Source organism: Carcharhinus amblyrhynchos, chromosome 3, assembly GCF_965287045.1.
Source record: "Carcharhinus amblyrhynchos chromosome 3, sCarAmb.v2.hapA, whole genome shotgun sequence".
Classification (NCBI taxonomy): Eukaryota; Metazoa; Chordata; class Chondrichthyes; order Carcharhiniformes; family Carcharhinidae; genus Carcharhinus; species Carcharhinus amblyrhynchos.
This window is the reverse complement of record NC_137326.1, coordinates 45,055,370-45,073,768: the sequence shown is the minus strand read 5'-3', so window position 1 is coordinate 45,073,768 and position 18,399 is coordinate 45,055,370. Positions and strand designations below refer to the sequence as shown.

The window sequence follows — 18,399 nt, the reverse complement described above, 5'->3', positions numbered from 1 at the left end:
TTTGCTGAAGACTATCAGATATATTACCACAATGCGGTAACTGGTCTCATTTCATTAAAACATAATATGGCCAGAAGTGCTAGTATTGAAGTGGCTTTAATTAGAATTCGCCTAAACAACTCCATATTGCAACAAACACCAATATAATTGAGAAAGATTTTCTGTTTGAACAAATCTTTGTTACTATATATATAAAAGGATAATGAATATAAATAACTAATTTAGGAATACACTACAATAAGTTATTAATTTGATGAAACTTTTGATTGACATGAATTAATATCACAGATCAAATGGTGGGGTTTATCGCATTGTGGGATGTTTTACACAAAATTTTATTGTACTAATATAAGGTCAAGATTATTAACAAAATATGTAGTGCAATTAAAAATGATGTTTGGATGAAATAGTACGCAATTATTCTGTAGTATATCTCAACGACAGCACCTTCATTATAAACACCAAATAAGTCCTTCCAATCAGATGTTCTGCTTATTAAGTCCTGCAACTCCTAATATTTTACCAGTTCCTCAGATGTGATTTTGAGCCTGCATGTTCCGCCTGATTCTGCATTGTCATGTGTGTGTCACACCAGGCAGAAGTGCTGTCTTCCTGTTGGGGAACACTTCAGCAGTCACAGGCATTCAGCCTCTGATCTTCGGGTAAGCGTTCTCCAAGGCGGCCTTCATGACACATGACAGCAAAGCGTCGCTGAGCAGGGATTGATGACCAAGTTCCGCACATGAGGGCAGCCTCAACTGGGATCTTGGGTTCATGTCACACTATCTGTAACCTGATGGCTTGCAAAATCTCACTAACTGTCCTGGCTGGAGACAATACATATCTCTTTAACCTGTACTTAACCCTTCCTCCACTCACATTGCCTGTACCTTTAAGACTTGCTTACCTGTAAAGACTCGTATTCCAACCATTATTTTGTAAATTGAGTTTGTGTCTTTATATGACCTGTTTGTGAACAGAACTCCCACCCAGCTGATGAAGGAGCAGTGCTCTGAAAGCTCGTGGCTTGTGCTACCAAATAAATCTGTTGGACTTTAACCTGGTGTTGTGAGACTTCTTACTATTCTCATACTTCACAGGGATGAGGTGCCAGGTGAGACGGTGGTACCCCCAAGCTCGGTGGCATGAACGCACAGGGTGGAGGCTCTGTTCGTCAACAAAGTGAAATTTATTGACAAACATTTGGAATAAATGTTGCAAGTGCAAGTCTCTATATTCACCCTTGCCCACGAAATGCCTACAGTTTCATAATCTTCTTCACCCTCGTTCTACGTCTAAGTGTCTTACCAGGATCCATAGCTATGGTTCAGGTGGCCTGCTGATCTTCACACCCTTTGGCCTGAGATGACTTTAGCAGATATTCCTGGGGACGACTGGGATCATGAAGGTCAGGCCTGCTTTTGGGCAGTATGGATGTTTAATTGTTGTCTTCCTCAGTGTCAGAAGTGGAAGTATATCACTCACAGGGAGCAGGGTGTCAGATGGGCCAGAGATGCCCAGGGCCCCCTGGTTGGAGGCCCTGAGCTGTTCTTCTGCCGATCCTCTTCCCTTCAGTTTTCTGTGCTCCTTCAAGGAATGGAGGGGCAGTTGGAGTGAGATCCAGGAGTGCCATCGTCCTCTGGCGCTGACACTCATGGATTCAAAACCCTCCAACATGGTGCGAACATCTCCACACGTGGAGTATGTGTCCAGACATGCAGCCAGGTCTCCAATGCGGATGCCAACGTTGCAGTGTTGGCTTCAGTGCCTTGTAGTGACAAAACCACCTCCTCAGACAGAAGGCGATGGGACTCCTCCAATCAGCTTTGCAGCCTGAAAAGGGCTCCTGTCATCCCTTCCTGAACATCGCGACTCTGCCTTTGCAGCTGTGGGATGACCGGGCCAGTCGCACACCATCAGCAAGGGACTCTGCAGAATCCTGGGCTCCAGCATCCCTCTGAGTACCGTTTCCCTGTGACATCCCTGCCTCCACTTGCTGTGGATCCTCAGCTGTGAGGTACTCATCAGTGGATGGTCCAGAAGCCTGTATACTTATTGGAAACACTGAGGTGTGAGAATCAATGCTGGTGCAGGGTGGGGGTGACAGCTGGGACACCTCCTTCATTGTGGGTTTGGAGAAGGCCCCTCTGAATTGCTGGAATCCAGTGGGTCCAAGGGCGTGAGGATGGTCCGGCCTGTTCAAGTAGTCAGCCTGCAAGGGAAGGGAGGCATGGCATCAGTGCATTACAGGGGATTTTGGGGGAGCCTTGTTTACTCACTTGAGGCTTGAGGAATAATTGTGTTTGCATTGAGGATTCTCAAGTTTCTTTGCTGCTGCTGTTTCACTAGCAGTGCAGACATGGTCTTGCTCCTCCCCGGCCAGCTCGAGGGCTCGCAACTTGCATATCAGACTGGCTGGCTGCACCCATTGACACCTCTTGTGCTCTAGTTTGCCCTGCGATGACACAAATAGGGAGAGTGTAGGTGGCAGTGTGGACATTTAATATGATGATGAGGTGTGACAGGCATGGGGTTTGGGTGAGAGCTGGATTGTGTGGGGCGTAGCAGCTTCTGGGAGAGCATGGTGATTGTGAGAGGGAGTAGAGGACCTGGTACTTTGTGTTGACAGAAGCTGTGGTGGCTCAGTGAGAGAAGGGGTTGGAGTATGAGGGGTCCAGTGGAAGACTAGGGGTAATTCACTTACCCTGACTGACACTGCTGCTCCATTATCTTCCGGAGTGTTTGTACTGACCAGGGTTGCCACTGCATCCCAGATGGGTATGGTCACCCTGTTGGATGGCCATCGCCTGTAGCATGGGTACAACGTTTCCCTGCTCTGCACCACTCCGTCCAGCAGTCTGGTGAGGGTTCCCTCTGTGAAGCGCAGTGCTGGCTTCTTGGCTGCCATTCCCTTCAACCATTGTGGAAAAAGTGTCGGGGAGCCGTTTATATGTAGCTCCCCTGCACTTGCAGCAGTTAAGTCGTAGCGGGGCAGGTGAATCGGAGGGAACGCATCGCTGGAGTGGTGTGAAACCCGTGGGAATAAAAATTAGTGCCAATGAATCATAAGATTTGGACCAAAAACATTACAGTGCTGTCGGCAGCTAACACTCCGTTTTTCTCACCGGAACCAACCCTGCCATTTTTTCATAAAATTTCACCCCTTGTGTTTGAATTATGAAGTTTGAATGTATTTCCAGATGCAGTAAAAAGTCTCACGACATCAGGTTAAAGTCCAACAGGTTTATTTGCTATCACAAGCTTTCAGAGCACTGCTCCTTCCTCAGCTGAGTGGAGAATTGGGTTCACAAACATGGCATACATATAGACAGGGACACAATTGCAAGATAATGGTTGGAATGTGAGTCTCTACAGATAATCAAGTCTTTACAAATACAGACAATGCGACTGGAGAGTGAGATAATCACAGGTTAAAGAGGTGTGAATTGTCTTAAGCCAGGACAGTTAGTAGGATTTTGCAAGCACAGGCCAAATGCTAGGGGTTACGTGAACCCAAGGTCCCAGCTGACGCCATTCTCATATGTGTGGAACTTGGGTATCAGTTTCTGCTTGGCGATTCTGCGTTATTGTATACCTTGAAGGCTGCCTTGGAGAACGCTTACCCGAAAATTGGACACTGAATGCCCATGACTGCTGAAGTGTTCCCCGACAGGAAGGGAACACTCCTGCCTGGTGATTGTTGCGCTGTGTCCATTCATCCGTTGTCATAATGTCTGCATTTCTGGACAGATTAAAATGTAAGCATCTTGTAAATATGTTATCAAGACAGCACAGAAAAGTTAAATTTCACACTTTTGTCATTTGTTACTTTGCCTGTGTAAATTACAGGAGATAAGGCTCGTTAAGGATTTAGCAATTAAATATAAACATTTAATACTGAGAAAAAATATTTTGTCATGTAATAAAAGCTATGAAACAGTTAAGAGAAATGAAAAATATATGAAGTTCTGATGTTAAAATGTTAACAGATTTTAGGCAAATATTAAAAAAATGATTATTCAGCAAAATACGGAGCATTCAGATGTTAGAAGGCACAAGCTAATTAATACTTTATATTTTAGAACTTGTGACTGAGTTGACACTAACAGCACATGGTGCAACCAAAAAAATATGCTAACGATTGTTCCTTCTAACCAACCATAATTAAAAGAAGACTGGTTAGTCTGCCACCAATTGCTTCAAATTAGTGGTATTATGTTGTTGATGATTTGCGAAAATCAACATCTGCAGGCGACAGGCTTTTTCCAGTCGTGGAGATGTTACTGATGGTGATACCAGTCATCTTAAGTTTAATAAAGCTTTAACCATAGTCTTCACAGGATTGTCTATCATCACAGCAAACGTAGAAATTGATTATGCCCCAGAACAAGCCTGTGTTTAAGCTACAGAAGGATGGCGACAGCATGACTGCTTCTGATACCTTACAGTACTTTTGGCAAGGAGGAAATGTGTTATTTTAGGCAGCAGCCCTCCTTTTCAAGACAATTCAGCAGACATATAACAGCTATCTACCCTGCAGAGTATTTCCAACTCTGACTGGCCGTATTCTTGGAGATTTCATCATACAAATTCCTGCCTCCAGCCACTTTATCCTCCTTCTCTCTTACCTAATATGTTGATTTATGCAGTGTAGCACCTTCAGCACTAATTGAAAGTGGCCACATTACCTGCTGGGATGATTCATCACTGTCAGTCAACTGTCTTCCCTTTCCCCCTGTTCAGTCATTCCTCAACTCACAAGCAGAAGTTTTCAGAGAACATTAGAAGCACAATTTGTTTATTGCCCCTCCTGAGCCACTTGTTCTAGTGACCTCGAGATTAGAATTTAATTCCTGGAGACACCAGGCCAATTCCGAAGATTGGTATCCCTCAGCCTGACTGTTGTACCACTATTTCCTACAGTGTCAAACATTTTAAGGCCAGAGATTTTATTTCCATTTTCTAGGCATTATCTGTTTGTGAATATGTTTCCTGTGTGATTTTGATTGTCAGAGTGAAAAATATTGACAATAGACAAAACGATGTGTGGCCTGATCCAAAGAACAGTGTCATTACCATATGTAAGATAGGCACATTGCATAGGGAGAAGTACAGCAACGGCATTGATCAGAAAAATCAAGGAAACTTGACATGGCTTCAAAGTTGGAGACAAGGAAGTGAAAGGCCATAGTGGAACTTATAGTAAGCTCCACTTGCACTCCACTAGTAGCTATTACTACTGGTATTATCACTAAACTATTAGTCCAGAAATTTAGTGAATGTTCTTGGGACCTGGGATGGAATCCCACCATGACCAATATTGGAATTTGAATTCAATAAAAATATCTGGAATTCAGAATCTACTGATAACCATGAAACTATCGTCAATTGTCGGAGAAACCCATCTAGTTCACTAATGTCCTTTAGGGAAGGAAATCTGCTGTCCTTCCTTGGTCTGGCCTACATGTGACTCCAGAGCCACAGCAATGTGGTTGACTCTCAACTGCCCTTGGGCAACTAGGGATGGGCAATAAATGCTGGCCAGCCAGCGACACCCATATCCCATGAATGAATGAAAGAAAAAGCAATTCTTCACAGCTCGATTTTCAATCACATTAAGAGACTCCCAGCTGGTAACAGTTACACTGAGACCAACCAAGAAAATACTGGACACTAGCTGGGAAACCCCCCAGACATGCAACCTCTGTGTGTAAAGAGGATAGAAGATATTTTTGTGTCCCATCCCACTCCACTCGAGATTAGCAGAATGGAAAGCACAGGGTGGAAACTTGATGCAAATTGGTTCCACCTTATTTAGCAGTCACTCACAGGTCGATCTACCTCAGTTTCACATGGGAAACCAAATCGTTTCCATAAATATATAATAGACACAAAAAAAAAGTAATTGTTTTAATGTATAAAATATGATCCTAATATTACCATTGGTTCATTTCTCGTGTGTGAATTGATTGGATGAGGAGTTATATGTGGCTCAAGAGCACGTACATATATATTTACGCAGCCCACAATTTGGTCTGTAAATGACAATTTCTTTCCTCCTTTTGCAGTGTAATTGTGAACTTTCTTTGGTACTAACTTTATTTTCAAGTGCAGAAGGTTAGATGGATTAATGCAGGAGAAGCTTTGTGCAAGCATAAACAATAGCATCGGCTGGTTTGATTAAATGGTGTGTTTCTATGCTGTAGATACGGAATAATTCTATGTTTTTTTTTGTTTTGTAGAATTTCTTTCAAACTCTTTGTTGTGGGTTTCAAGGCTTTGCTGGAGAATATTTTTCCTCTGTATTGTTGACTTGTCTTTCTGACAAAACTACATGAAATTCTGTGTTGGCTGCTATTAATTATTTAACAAAACATTAGGATTAAGATGTGTTATGCTAGTTTTTCATTTAAAATTTTTGCCAACTCAATAAAATGTTGCAGCTGGTTTCAGAATTAATTCATAAAAGTCTTGGTTATTGTAAAGTTCAAAAATTAATCCTATATAATGAATAGTCTAAGATACTTGAACTTGATAGATGTGGTCGAAACTGCTGATCAAATACAAATGCATGTGTTCAGTGGTTTTGTGATAGGAATATTGAAACATGGCTTAATATTTGAGAGTGGGAGTCTGTTTTCTGTGTTCTCCCCACTTCATGCTAGTGGCGTCTTCTGCCTTGCTGAGTCCCTCTGAAGCTCAAGCTCACTTATTTTCAATCAAAGTGCTGCTGCACCTAATGCTTGAATTTCTTTGTGGAAGTTTTGTACCAGCTCCTTCTATCCTTGATGACCCCATAATTACTTGCAACCCAAAGTCTGTTATTTTATCCTGATCCTGACTGCACTTAGACCCTCCTCACTCTTAATAATCTGGTGAGCAAGACTGAAAAATAGCCTTTTTTAAGGTTTCATCCTATATATGTACTTACTTTGGATAGCCTTTTTTTCACTTTACCACTGTTTACAAAGATGTGGGCCCCACTCACCTGATGAAGGAGCAGGGCTCCGAAAGCTCGTGATTCCAAACAAACCTGTTGGACTGTAACCGGTGTTGTAAGACAACTTACTGTATACAAATCCAAAATAACAGCTTCAACTTTTGTAATATGGATCTTTTTCTCCAACATATCTGATTTTATTCATTAAAACTGTTTTAAAACAGGATCTTATTGCAGGGTTACCAATAGAACAACAACACAAGAACCAAGTACTTTGATTTCTCAACAGGTCCAATCACTTAGGTTAACAAGTAAGCATAATGCCGAACCATATACCCAAAACTCTAAAGTACAAGTAACCTTGTACTCTAAAGTACAAGCTCAGAACAATTCACAGCACACATTTGCACTGGCATTACTTGTTTATATACCAGATAGTGAAGATGAGCAAAATTATAAATGAGGGTTGACTCCATTTGGGTTGAAAAATGCCAAACAGATTTTTGCTGAAGTGTGCCTTATCCCATTTAAACAGCTAATCATTATTAATGTCTCACGACCATCATTAGTCACAGGCAATCTAAGTTGAACTGCATGCAGGCAGCCCCACCACTTTTCTGCTGTCCGAAGCACCTACTGAAATCAAGTACTTGCCAAAATCAGTGAGCCCGTCATCCACTCTTCCTGCCCTGACTAAAACATGCTCCTGACCCTGCCAATGTCAGTCAGATGTGCAGAATTATTTACAACCTTTAAGCATCACCTTAGGGTGTCCCCAAGCCCAACCAATAAAACCTAAACTCTGCAATTCTTTGTATTTTTAGTTTTTCCCCACTGGTTTCTCCTACTTGAATTTTCTGGATCCAAGGCTTTCAAAAGGTTGTCTTTAGTGCAGTTGCCTCATTATTGTAATAACCTCATTCAGGGCACCAAAATTAGTTTATGGTACATGAAAATTAATGGGAACTGTATTATAAATATGGCCTAATGTAGAATAAACATATATAGTTTTTCCATGGAAGGCACTTAAATGATCTATAAAGGTGGCAAGTTGGGAAAACCCTGCTGTCATAAGGCATGAGAAAACATGTAGGTATATGTAGTGTTCAATGATTTGTTTCATCTGGGATTGATTATGCAAATATGGTAACTAATCTTTGTACACTTGATTGCTTAAGTCTGTCAGTGGACCCAGAAAGATAAAAAATTCAGAAAGGATCTAGGGCTACCTGCAAAAGCTATGTTTATTAAAACTCTTGGAAGCTATGAGTTGTTTTAAACTTCTGCAAATTAACTGTTTAGACTTAGAATTATAATTATGTCTGCATTGCTCTAATATAAGTAAGATGCACAGCCAACTGGCAAATACGTAACAAAAAATTTGTGACAAGGATGATTGAGAACAGTTTAACTTCACCAGCTCCAGAACTATTTTTTTCATTGCCGGGAGATAATGGTTTTGTGGGTTCAGGACTGACGTGCTCATTGCAGGGATGGACAGTCTGGATGCAGCAGCAATCTGTAAGGAAGTGATACCAGTACATTTTCTCAGAACACTGGCAAGTATGTAAGCAGCCCACAAAAGATACACAAAACTTCGATATGGCAGGAGGTTCTCTTAAAAACTATTTTGGGCCAAAGACAATTGTCATGATTTATATTCCATCAGAGATCCCAGGGAACAGGTTAATCCATCAAACAATATGTCACAGCATTGTGGTGGTTGGTTTCTATATGTGTATTTGACATATTCACCAATGAAGTTATTTGTGACTGATCAATTGAACATACTTCAATTCCATAAAGGCAAGTTCTCCTCATGGAGGATGATGATCTAACCTTGGAAACAGCCATGGCCTAGGCAGTGCAAATCGACTTTGCCATGATGGATTCAAGGAGGTTACATAACAATGCATCCTTAGACTTAGGATTGCAAATACAACTTGCCCAGCCAGCTCGGGCACAAGTGTTATAGAGAAGGCGATCTCAGCAATGTCATCAACATGTACTCGTCATGGTCAGATACCTTCAAAATTGTGCCCTTTAGGGAAAATATGCTCTGTGTTCCGTGAAACCATCTTGCATAGCTGTGTAAGTCATCAAAAAAGAAGACTACATCAGCTTGACACATGGTACAATATCTTTCTTGTAAAAGCATGTGTACATATCCTTGCAAAAGAAAACTCGTCATTTAAATGGCTTGATCAAGGGACTGTACATAAATTATCCATAGTGAGGATAAACCCTATGAACTCAAATCTTATGGAAAAAGGATTTGCTTATAGATATGTGTGCAAGAACCACAAAAAGATACACTGGGAAGAGTGTGAGGTATGTGGGTTTTGTTTCAAATTCCTTTCTCCCTGCAGTGACATCTTCTGATGCACACAAGTGAATAAGCTTTCAAATATAACCAATGTAATAATGTCTTTGTGACTCCCTGTATGCTTAAGAGTCAGAAAAGGATACATGTTGCAGAATCTGACAGCAATGGAACATGTGCACATTTGGTGAACACCCTACCAATACCCCTACTGTGATGAAGTTTTAACAAGAATGATGGATTACATATGCGTATCAGAATATTCAATACTCTCTGACTTGACATTTGAATGACACCAGTCAAACTTAAGATTTGCCATAACCCTTCTATACCACTTGGTATCCTTAAATCATCATCACCACTTAATAAGAATGTTACAGCAAAATCAGATGAAATTACAAAGCGACTTATTAAAGAAAAACATGCACTGATAAATGTACAGTGCAAAGGAACCATGATTTGAGATTGGAGATCCAAATGGTCAAATCACAAACTCAAACTTGCATCTTATCTTTTAGATCCAAAGCAGATCAAACGGTTGCTCAGTACCAACATTTACCTGTTGGATGCCAACATCAAGTGGAACACAAGATGTTTGATAGTGAGCAGAGCAGGATACTTCAAGGACAATGATTATGAAGATACATTTTATTTTCCTATGAGTGATTTTAATCATTGCACCATCATATTGATCATACAAAACCACAACATCAGATTCATAAGTCTAACTGCAGATTAAAGAAACTATTGTACCTTAATAATTTTCTGTACTTAGAGAAGACCAACAAGTTGAAGTCCAGGAAATGACTTGACATATATGTTTCTTGTTTAGAAAGATTTAAGTAAAAACAAGGTCTTGGGTTAAAAAAGTGGAGAGAGGGTAACATGTCATGTTCAGTGGTTTGTTTCATCTATGTTTGATTATGCTAGCCTGATCTTTGTACATTGCATGATTACTAAAGCCTGTAAATAGACCTAGTGAGGTAAGAAATTTGGGAGTGCTCCAGAAAAAATCTGGTGCACCCTGTTTCCAAAAGCTTGTGGGTTTACTAACAAATAAACTGGTTGGACTTTAACCTAGTGTTGTGAGACTTTTTACTGTGTGCCCCCTGCCATGACCATGTGTGTTGAAACTCCTGTAAGTTTGGATATGTTTTCAAGTTCTACAAAGAAACTACTATTATTTACAACTAAAGCCATCACTGGATTACTTTGAGATAAACAAAATATACAGCAAGCCCCCAATGTATTATGGTATAGACCCTTCCCCTGCTGTCTGAGCATAAAATCTGAATTGTGGATTAGCCAAATATTATGGAAATAGCTGGATTTTTATTTCTATTGTTAATAGCTAATATCTATAATTGGTAGTCTTACAGATAAGTGACAAATTGATAACCAATTCCATAATCTTTTATCAATTTTTAATGCTCATTCAATAAAAACCCAAAATGTTGTTTGGAAAAGTAGATACTTATATATTTGCTCTTGTTCTTCCATTTAAAGTAATAAGAGAACATGTTTTTGAATACATGTACGTAGTGTACATATTAAACATATACTATGTATTTGCATGGTGAAGTGAGAATTAATTTACAGTATTCATGATTAAAAGACAGAGATTCTGAATATTGTACCATAACACCTTTGCATTCATCTGGGAACATAAGACAGCTAGAAAATTGAGTTAAATAAGAAATGGATCATGTTGTTTATTTTTAGCAGGTTTCCTGCTCAGGTTTCCTGTGATCCAAAATTACCCATTCTTTTTTGTTCCATTACAGTTCCTGACATGGGCCCAGCTAATGTTAGTGGGGGAGGTGGCAGTCGATCTGAACTGGTAATAACTTGGGAGGTAAGATCAATGTACCATCACAAAATTAATTTTCACATATAGAGCTTTGCCAGAAAATGCATAACTATTGAAATATGAAATCTAATGAGAGATCCAGCATGAGTGGACAGAATTGAACACAAATAATACATAAAATAAACAAAAATAATGGCTAACAATAACATTTCCTTTTGCCCAATGATCCTAAACCCAGCTCTATATTGTACACACAAGCATATAGAAATAAGGGCAATTAAAGAAAAACACCAGCTCCATTTAGCCCATCCAGTCAGTGTCATCTGTCATATCATCTCTCCACATCCTGGAAATGTTGTCCTCTTGAATTGGCAAAGGAAAGAGCAAATACTACGGCCAATTTCAAGGAAACTTCTGGAAAACTAATTTCCAACTCTCAAAAGCAATCTACTGGTCTTAAGATTTCAGCCGCCAATGATATTTCAGCCTTGGCCAACTAGCAATTTGCTTCCAAAATTTGGAAATGCATTTATTCCTCGGGAATTAATCAATCCCTTTTTTTAAAGGACTGCGGTGACTTTATACATAAGAACATAACATAAGAACATAAGAAATAGGAGCAGGAGTAGGCCATCTGGCCCTTCGAGCCTGCCCCGCCATTCAATAAGATCATGGCTGATCTGTCGTGGCTCAGTTCCACATTCCCGCCCTCTCCCCATAACCCTTAATCCCCTCTCTTATCAAAAACCCATCAACCTGCGTCTTAAAAATATTTAGCGAGGTAGCCTCCACCACTTCAATGGGCAGAGAATTCCAGAGATTCACCACCCTTTGAGTGAAGAAATTCTTCCTCAACTCCGTTCTACACACCACATAACTTACCAGTTGGTTTCAGAAGGAAAATGGCACTGTGTAAAATGATATTTTCTGACATCCAACCTAACTCATTGCCCAAAACTTTAATAAACCTAATCCCTTGTCCTGACATCTCCCTCTATTCCACATAATCAATCCAACTAGACTGTAGCCAAGAAGCTAATTCATAGAATCATGGAATAGCTGCAATATGGAAAGAGGCCAGTTCTGCTCTTTAGCTCGTCCCACTTCGCCTCCCTTTCTCCGTGATCATGTATTTTCTTTTTCTTTCAGAAGCTATCCAGTTCCTTTTTGAAAACCATTCTTAAATTTGCCTCCACCACTCTTTCAGGCAGTGTATTCCAGATCATAACATTTGCTGTTTAACAATGTTATTCCACATGATGCATTTCATTTCTTTGCCAATCACTTCTATATATTAATGTTTATCATCCATCAGAAATATTAATTATTTGAAAATGCCATTCATATCAATTCAGTATTTCTGTTTCTCTAATTTTTGGAGTCTCAGAACTAGGAATTCTGTCTTCTACTCATCCTTGTCTGCACCCTGTTCAGAATCTCAAAATCTTTTATCATGTTGCCTGGCTGAAGTTGCCTCACTGAAAATTTCCCCTTTAACTTGTCTCACTTCCTCCAAATAAAAGGTGTTGCTTAAGATACCCACATGGGTCCCAGTCCTACTCAGGCCCCCTCCTTCAACTCTTTTTCTTGGCACATCAATGACAATATCAGTGCTGCTTCTTGTTCTCACCTAGAACTGAAAAAATTCATCAACTTCTTTTCAAATTTTGGCCTTCTCTCAGTTTCACATGGTCCATCACCAAAGCTTTCTTTCTATTTCAACTTCCCAGCCTCCATTTCTGGGATAGCTATCTACTAATAAGCCCATGAGCTCCCCCAACTACCTTGACTACATTTTGTCACACCCTGCTTCCTATAAGGATTCCATTCCATTCTTCCAGTTTCTCTATTTCCATTGCATCCATTCTGATGCCACTACGCACAACAAAACTTCTAGTAAGTCTCCTCAGCCAAGGATTCCCCACCAGCCACCTTGCACTGTGGCTGACACGTGTCTCGATTGTATCTGATGGACCTCCCCCATTTCTTCCCTCAGCCCTTCTCTTCCCTCCCAAAACCACAATAGAGTTCCCCTTTTCCACACCATCCACCCCACCAGCCTCCGGTATTCATCTCTCTAAGAAGAGAGATGAATACTGGGACCTCGAGGAAAATAATAGGAAACAAGAATTTCAATGTTAGTTACAAACCCCCTCAGAAATTTTAACCCAGCAGAAACTGGGCCACATACAGTTTAAAATACACCTTGCAAATTATGCCTTTCAATCCCGCTGCCTGCCTCGAGGTCCCAGTATTCATCTCTCTTTTTAGTAGATGCGTGGGTTCCAGAAAATTAAGTTTCCTTTAAAAAAATCTCTTAATATACATGGACCAGATGGAGCAAACCTCTCTCCCCTAACTTTCCCAACCACATGTTCTTCTTCCTTACCACTGCCCCCGCCTCAAAAATCTTAAAGCTTAGGTGGTTTGTTTGAGTTAAACTACATGACTCCACCCTTCTAAATGCTTACCTTAAGGCCTGGGATCATTCACTCAGATACTCAGTTTGCCAGAAGTTACATTCTGCCTGCAATGCAGGGGTTCAACAGATGTATGATTCCAATCATGTAGATGAGACCAAGGAGTTGAATTCTAATAACCCTCACACTGCAGAAGGCTGGTTGGCCATGATTGCACCAATCCCTCTCATCCTTAAAATCAATCCCACTATTTTTCAAATAGAATTAATAGAAGTGTGTTTTTGTCCCAGAGATGACGACTCTCACATATTTCCTTATGCAAAAAGCTGACTGCACACCTGCCATTTTGAATCTCTTAGGTTCAAAAGACCTTCAACATAATAGTAGGGCCACCTTCAGACAGCCACCCTCCAACTTCTGGATACCAATCCTGGAATTCTGCATTCACTATAAAATTCAATTTCAATTAGGGCTGAGTATAATTTTCACAGTACAGACCTGACATAGGAAATCTTGAATAATCTGCTCCTTCAGTGTAAAAATGGAGAATATCACCTCTTGGGATTGTGACATCAACTCATCTTCATTAAAGATATGTGCTTTGATTATGGCAAGCATTAAATTGTATAGGTGAAAATAATTAATTAGTTTTAAAATCCTCATCTAGTTTAATTCCTCTCTGGTCTCAGAAGTTTTAATGTGTTTTTATTGCTCTCATCAATTACAGAAACTTTAAAGAAAATTAAGTATTTTCACTTATCACCATTTTTTTCTCATTTTATTCACAAGGTGTATGCAGTGTATTTCGCCATTAAACAAGACAAGAATGATTAACAATGCCATAAAACTTTATTTATAAAATGTCTTTCATGTCATCAGGATATTTCAAACTGCTTCAGAACCAATGAAATATTGTCAAAGTATAGTCATTGTGGTTATGTAGCCAGTTTCTTAGGGCACAGTCTGGTCCCTCAAAGAACAGAAGAGGTGAATGCTTAATTTAACTGTTTAGCAATGTTGGTTGAGAGAGGAATGTTGGCTAGAACACCAGGAGAACACACTGCTCATTTTCAAAAATGTGCATCAGGATCTTTCTCACCCAACTGAACAAGCAAATGAACTCAATATGACAGTTCATCTGAAAGTGAGCACCTCCAGCAGTTTCACATTCTCTCAGCACTGCACCAAAGTGTAAGCCTCCATATATGCTGGACACTTGGAGTAGGATTTGAGCCCAGAAACTTGAAGTAAGCTGTGGACATGCTAACATTGACGTGTGTATGAGTATCCCATAGTGATTCTCCTTGATTCTGTGTTGAGAAGAAACCTGAAGCTTCTGGCTGTCATACAGATGAGTTTGATAATTTAGAAAGTATTGCGGGAAAGACTTTAATTCCTCCATAAAATATCAGAGTGTTGAATGTCTTGCATAGTGTGCCAGCTGCAATGGTGTGATTTTAGGATCCTGAGTTAATCAATGCAGTAAAATCTGAATAATGTAAAGCCAGCAGGAGAATTATCAGAAATATCTTTGAACCTGTTTTTCACTCTCGCCTGATATTTTGGCTGAAGAAGTTTATTTTTTGAAAAAAATGTAATGCCTGGATTTGCAGAGCTTTTGAAACAGCTTTGTTCTTGTATTGATTTGTCTACTAGTTGCAAAATGATACAGGATTACCCTGGTGCCCCACATAATGGGCAGAATCTTATCAAGTAAGGGCCAAGTGTCAGGGTCTCCAGAGAAACAGGCCAGTTTTCTCTCCAGATATTTCTCAACGCTGTCATGCTGTGGCGGGGGGAGGGGGCGGGTGCAGGGCCTAAACATGCTGGTAAAGCACGGCTGCACCAAGAGGGATTTTTAAAGGGCGCCCCAATCAGAGCAAAAAATAACCACCCCCCCAAACTGCATCATGAAGATCTCAGGGGTGTGTCCCCCTAAATCCCCACCCCCCCCAGCCCAATGTCAGTCAATGCTGAATGATGGCATCAGATCCCTAACCCCACCCACCCCAACACCCAAGCCAGTGCCAGCCTTCAACTCCATCCCCCTCCTCCCAAACAGCCAATGCTGGCATTCTCACCGCTTTTATTGAGCTTCCCCCACCATCACAACACAAATAAATGAGTCTCCACTGCCAAAGAGGCCCCCATTCGGGTCCACCCCTGGCACTGCCCGAACACAAGTTGGCACCATCAGGTTGACAGTGCTAACCTGTGCAATGAAACGGTCATGATGTGGGTATGCCGGCGTTGGACTGGCGTAAACACAGTAAAAAGTCTGACAACACCAGGTTTTAGTCCAACCTATTTATTTGATAATATACTCAAATAAATAGGTTGGACTAAAACCTGATGTTGTCAGACTTTTTACAATGAAACGGTGTCAGGACATTGCCATTTCTCTCTCCCCCAGGGGCTATACACACCTTTATACCCACAGGGGATCCCCACGACAGGTACACGTCTGAATATCCCGCTATACTTTTCAACAATCCAAAGCAGGTTTGAGGAATTTTGTGCATCTGGGAAATTCTAGTCAGAGGTTGCAAAAGAAATTCACCCATTGTAGATTTAGTCATCTTACCCAGTTTCTTTGAGATTGTTCTCTTGTGTATAAAACACCCTGTGATCTTCTATTACTGCAAATGTGCAATACAAATGTAGGTTTCTGCTGATTCTTTTAAGTAGCTTTATTTGTCTTTGTTTTTAAGCCTGTGCCTGAAGAGTTACAAAACGGTGAAGGCTTTGGATATGTTGTTGCTTTTCGACTGCTTGGAGCAACAAGCTGGATGAAAGCAGCAGTAACCTCAGCAGATGCATCAAGATACGTGTTTAGAAATGAAAGCGTGCCACCTTTTTCCCCCTATGAAGTAAAAGTCGGAGTCTACAATAACAAAGGCGAAGGCCCTTACAGCCCTGTCATCATTGTGTATTCAGCTGAAGAGGGTAAGTAAAGAATCTACTGGTGAGTTGTCTGATAAAATCACAAATTATTTCCCCTTGGCTTTTATTTTTCCTGTCTTGCTCTAATATGCCATCCATCATCCCACACCAAAAACTTAGACAGTGATTTACTGCCAGTGGCACACAAAGGCATAGAGTGCACTCAAAGCTATCGAAGACGCTCAAAGCTATCCAATGTATTCAGCGATCTGCATTGAAAACTACAAGGAAATTACTTTCTTCAATAATACCTGAATTTATTCAGTTCTGTCATGTGGTCGCCTCTACAATGGAGACATGATTGAGAGCACCCACCAGATCCCATCAGTTCTGAAACAATTTCAGCATCAGGATCTATACCTGCAACAACCCGCCTCCACCAGCCAACCCCTCACCCGCCCCCCCACAGTTTCAAGGTCTAATCTCTACCCACCACCATCTGCCCCTCCACCCCCACCCCCACCTCCACCTCCACCCCCTGACTCCCTCCAGTCCTGTGGTTAAGTCTCCCTTTTCCCTCAGCATCTAAATGTTGATCCCCCAACCCCATCTCCCCTCAGTCTTAGGGTCTAAAGTTTTCCCCTCCATCCCCTCTTTCTCTCCCTCTCCTCTCTCCAGATTCCAGACTCTCTCCCCCACTGTCTCCACTGAACCCCCTCACTCTGGTCTCCAAGCTTTTCCCTGTACCCAAATCCTCAGTCCCTTTTGGTCTTCAAACTCATACCTCCTCCTTCCAGTCTCCAAACTCTCAACTCCCTCCCACTCCCCGCTTTGGCCTCCCAGCTGTTCCCTCCCAATCTCCAAAATCTCCTTCCTCCCTCCTATTTCCTAAGTCCAAACTCGTGTCCCCACTTTCTCCAAATTCTTACTCACCCTCACTCCAGTTTCCACACCTCGGGACCCACTGTCGACACTGAACACCAGTTCCTGGGCCCCACAGAATTTGGAACACTGAGCCCCTATGACTATCTTCACCACCACTGCACCCACCATACCTCTGCCCCCACTCCCCTCCTTCCACTGACTCACTGACCACCACCCCCCGCCAAAAAAAAACTTAATTAATGCCAGTGTCTTTCGTGCTCCCACGCTGACTGCAAAATTGCATCAGAGCCGGCCTCAGTCTCGCCTTCGGTTTCAGAGGTGAGGGTGGACTGGAGAGAGCAAGGGATGGTGGGGGTTGGGGATTATGGGGGGTGTGGTGAAAAGGGGGAAGGATAGAGCATGCAGAGAAAAGGAGACAAGAAATAGAGGGGGGGTGAGGGAGAGGTGAGAGAGGAGTGGTAGAGAAAGAGCGTGGTATGAGAAAGGAAGAGGGGATAGAGAGAGGAAGAGACAGGGGGAAAGAGATCAAATTGAGAGAGGGGAGACAAGGGGAGCAGGTGAGAGAGAGGGAAGGGGAGAGAGAGGAGGAGAATTGCCACGATTGGGGGATGATGGGGTTTCAGAAGTGGAGAAAAATTGGTCTTGGGGATTGAGGAGGAGAAAATTGCTCTAAGAGTGGGTGATGTGTTGGGGGAGAAAATTCTTCCAGGGATGTGGTGGAGGTGAAAATTGCTGCGAACTCTGGGTGTGCTGGTGTCTGGTGATGAGGTTGAGTGGTGCTGCTGGGTTGTGCTATGAGTTACAGGTTACAGATGAAAAACATAAAACTCACCATTACATATGTTAAAACTGAGTCTGTTTTTTGAGTGTTGGAATGTTTGAAGGTTTTGAAATTCAGTAATATGGAAAAAAGACTGATTGTTTTTGGTGCATGCTGAAGTGCTGTTGCTTATCACAAATGTTTGAGCACTGCTCTTTGGAGTTATTGATGACATTGATGCTTGTTACATTACTTGCAATGTTAAATGATAGCTAAATGATTCTTTTTGAGCACATTTGATGCTAAAAAAGGTTAAATGATTGCTTTTGAATGTTGTTCGTCCATCGTCATCGATGAGGACTCCGCCACCATTAGTCA

General features: G+C 41.4%; 1 protein-coding gene across 7 annotated transcripts in view; it reads left to right on the top strand.

Annotated features, from left to right (window-relative positions):
• LOC145339265 (contactin-4-like) overlaps positions 1-18,399 on the top strand; it is a 2,278,868-nt gene that overhangs the window by 2,116,567 nt on the left and 143,902 nt on the right. For all 7 annotated transcript variants that reach the window (XM_080183699.1, XM_080183724.1, XM_080183676.1 and 4 more), the window contains 2 exons: positions 11,048-11,118; positions 16,205-16,439. In XM_080183699.1, the coding sequence (XP_080039825.1) occupies positions 11,048-11,118; positions 16,205-16,439 (306 nt within the window). The remainder of the gene's footprint in view (positions 1-11,047; positions 11,119-16,204; positions 16,440-18,399) is intronic.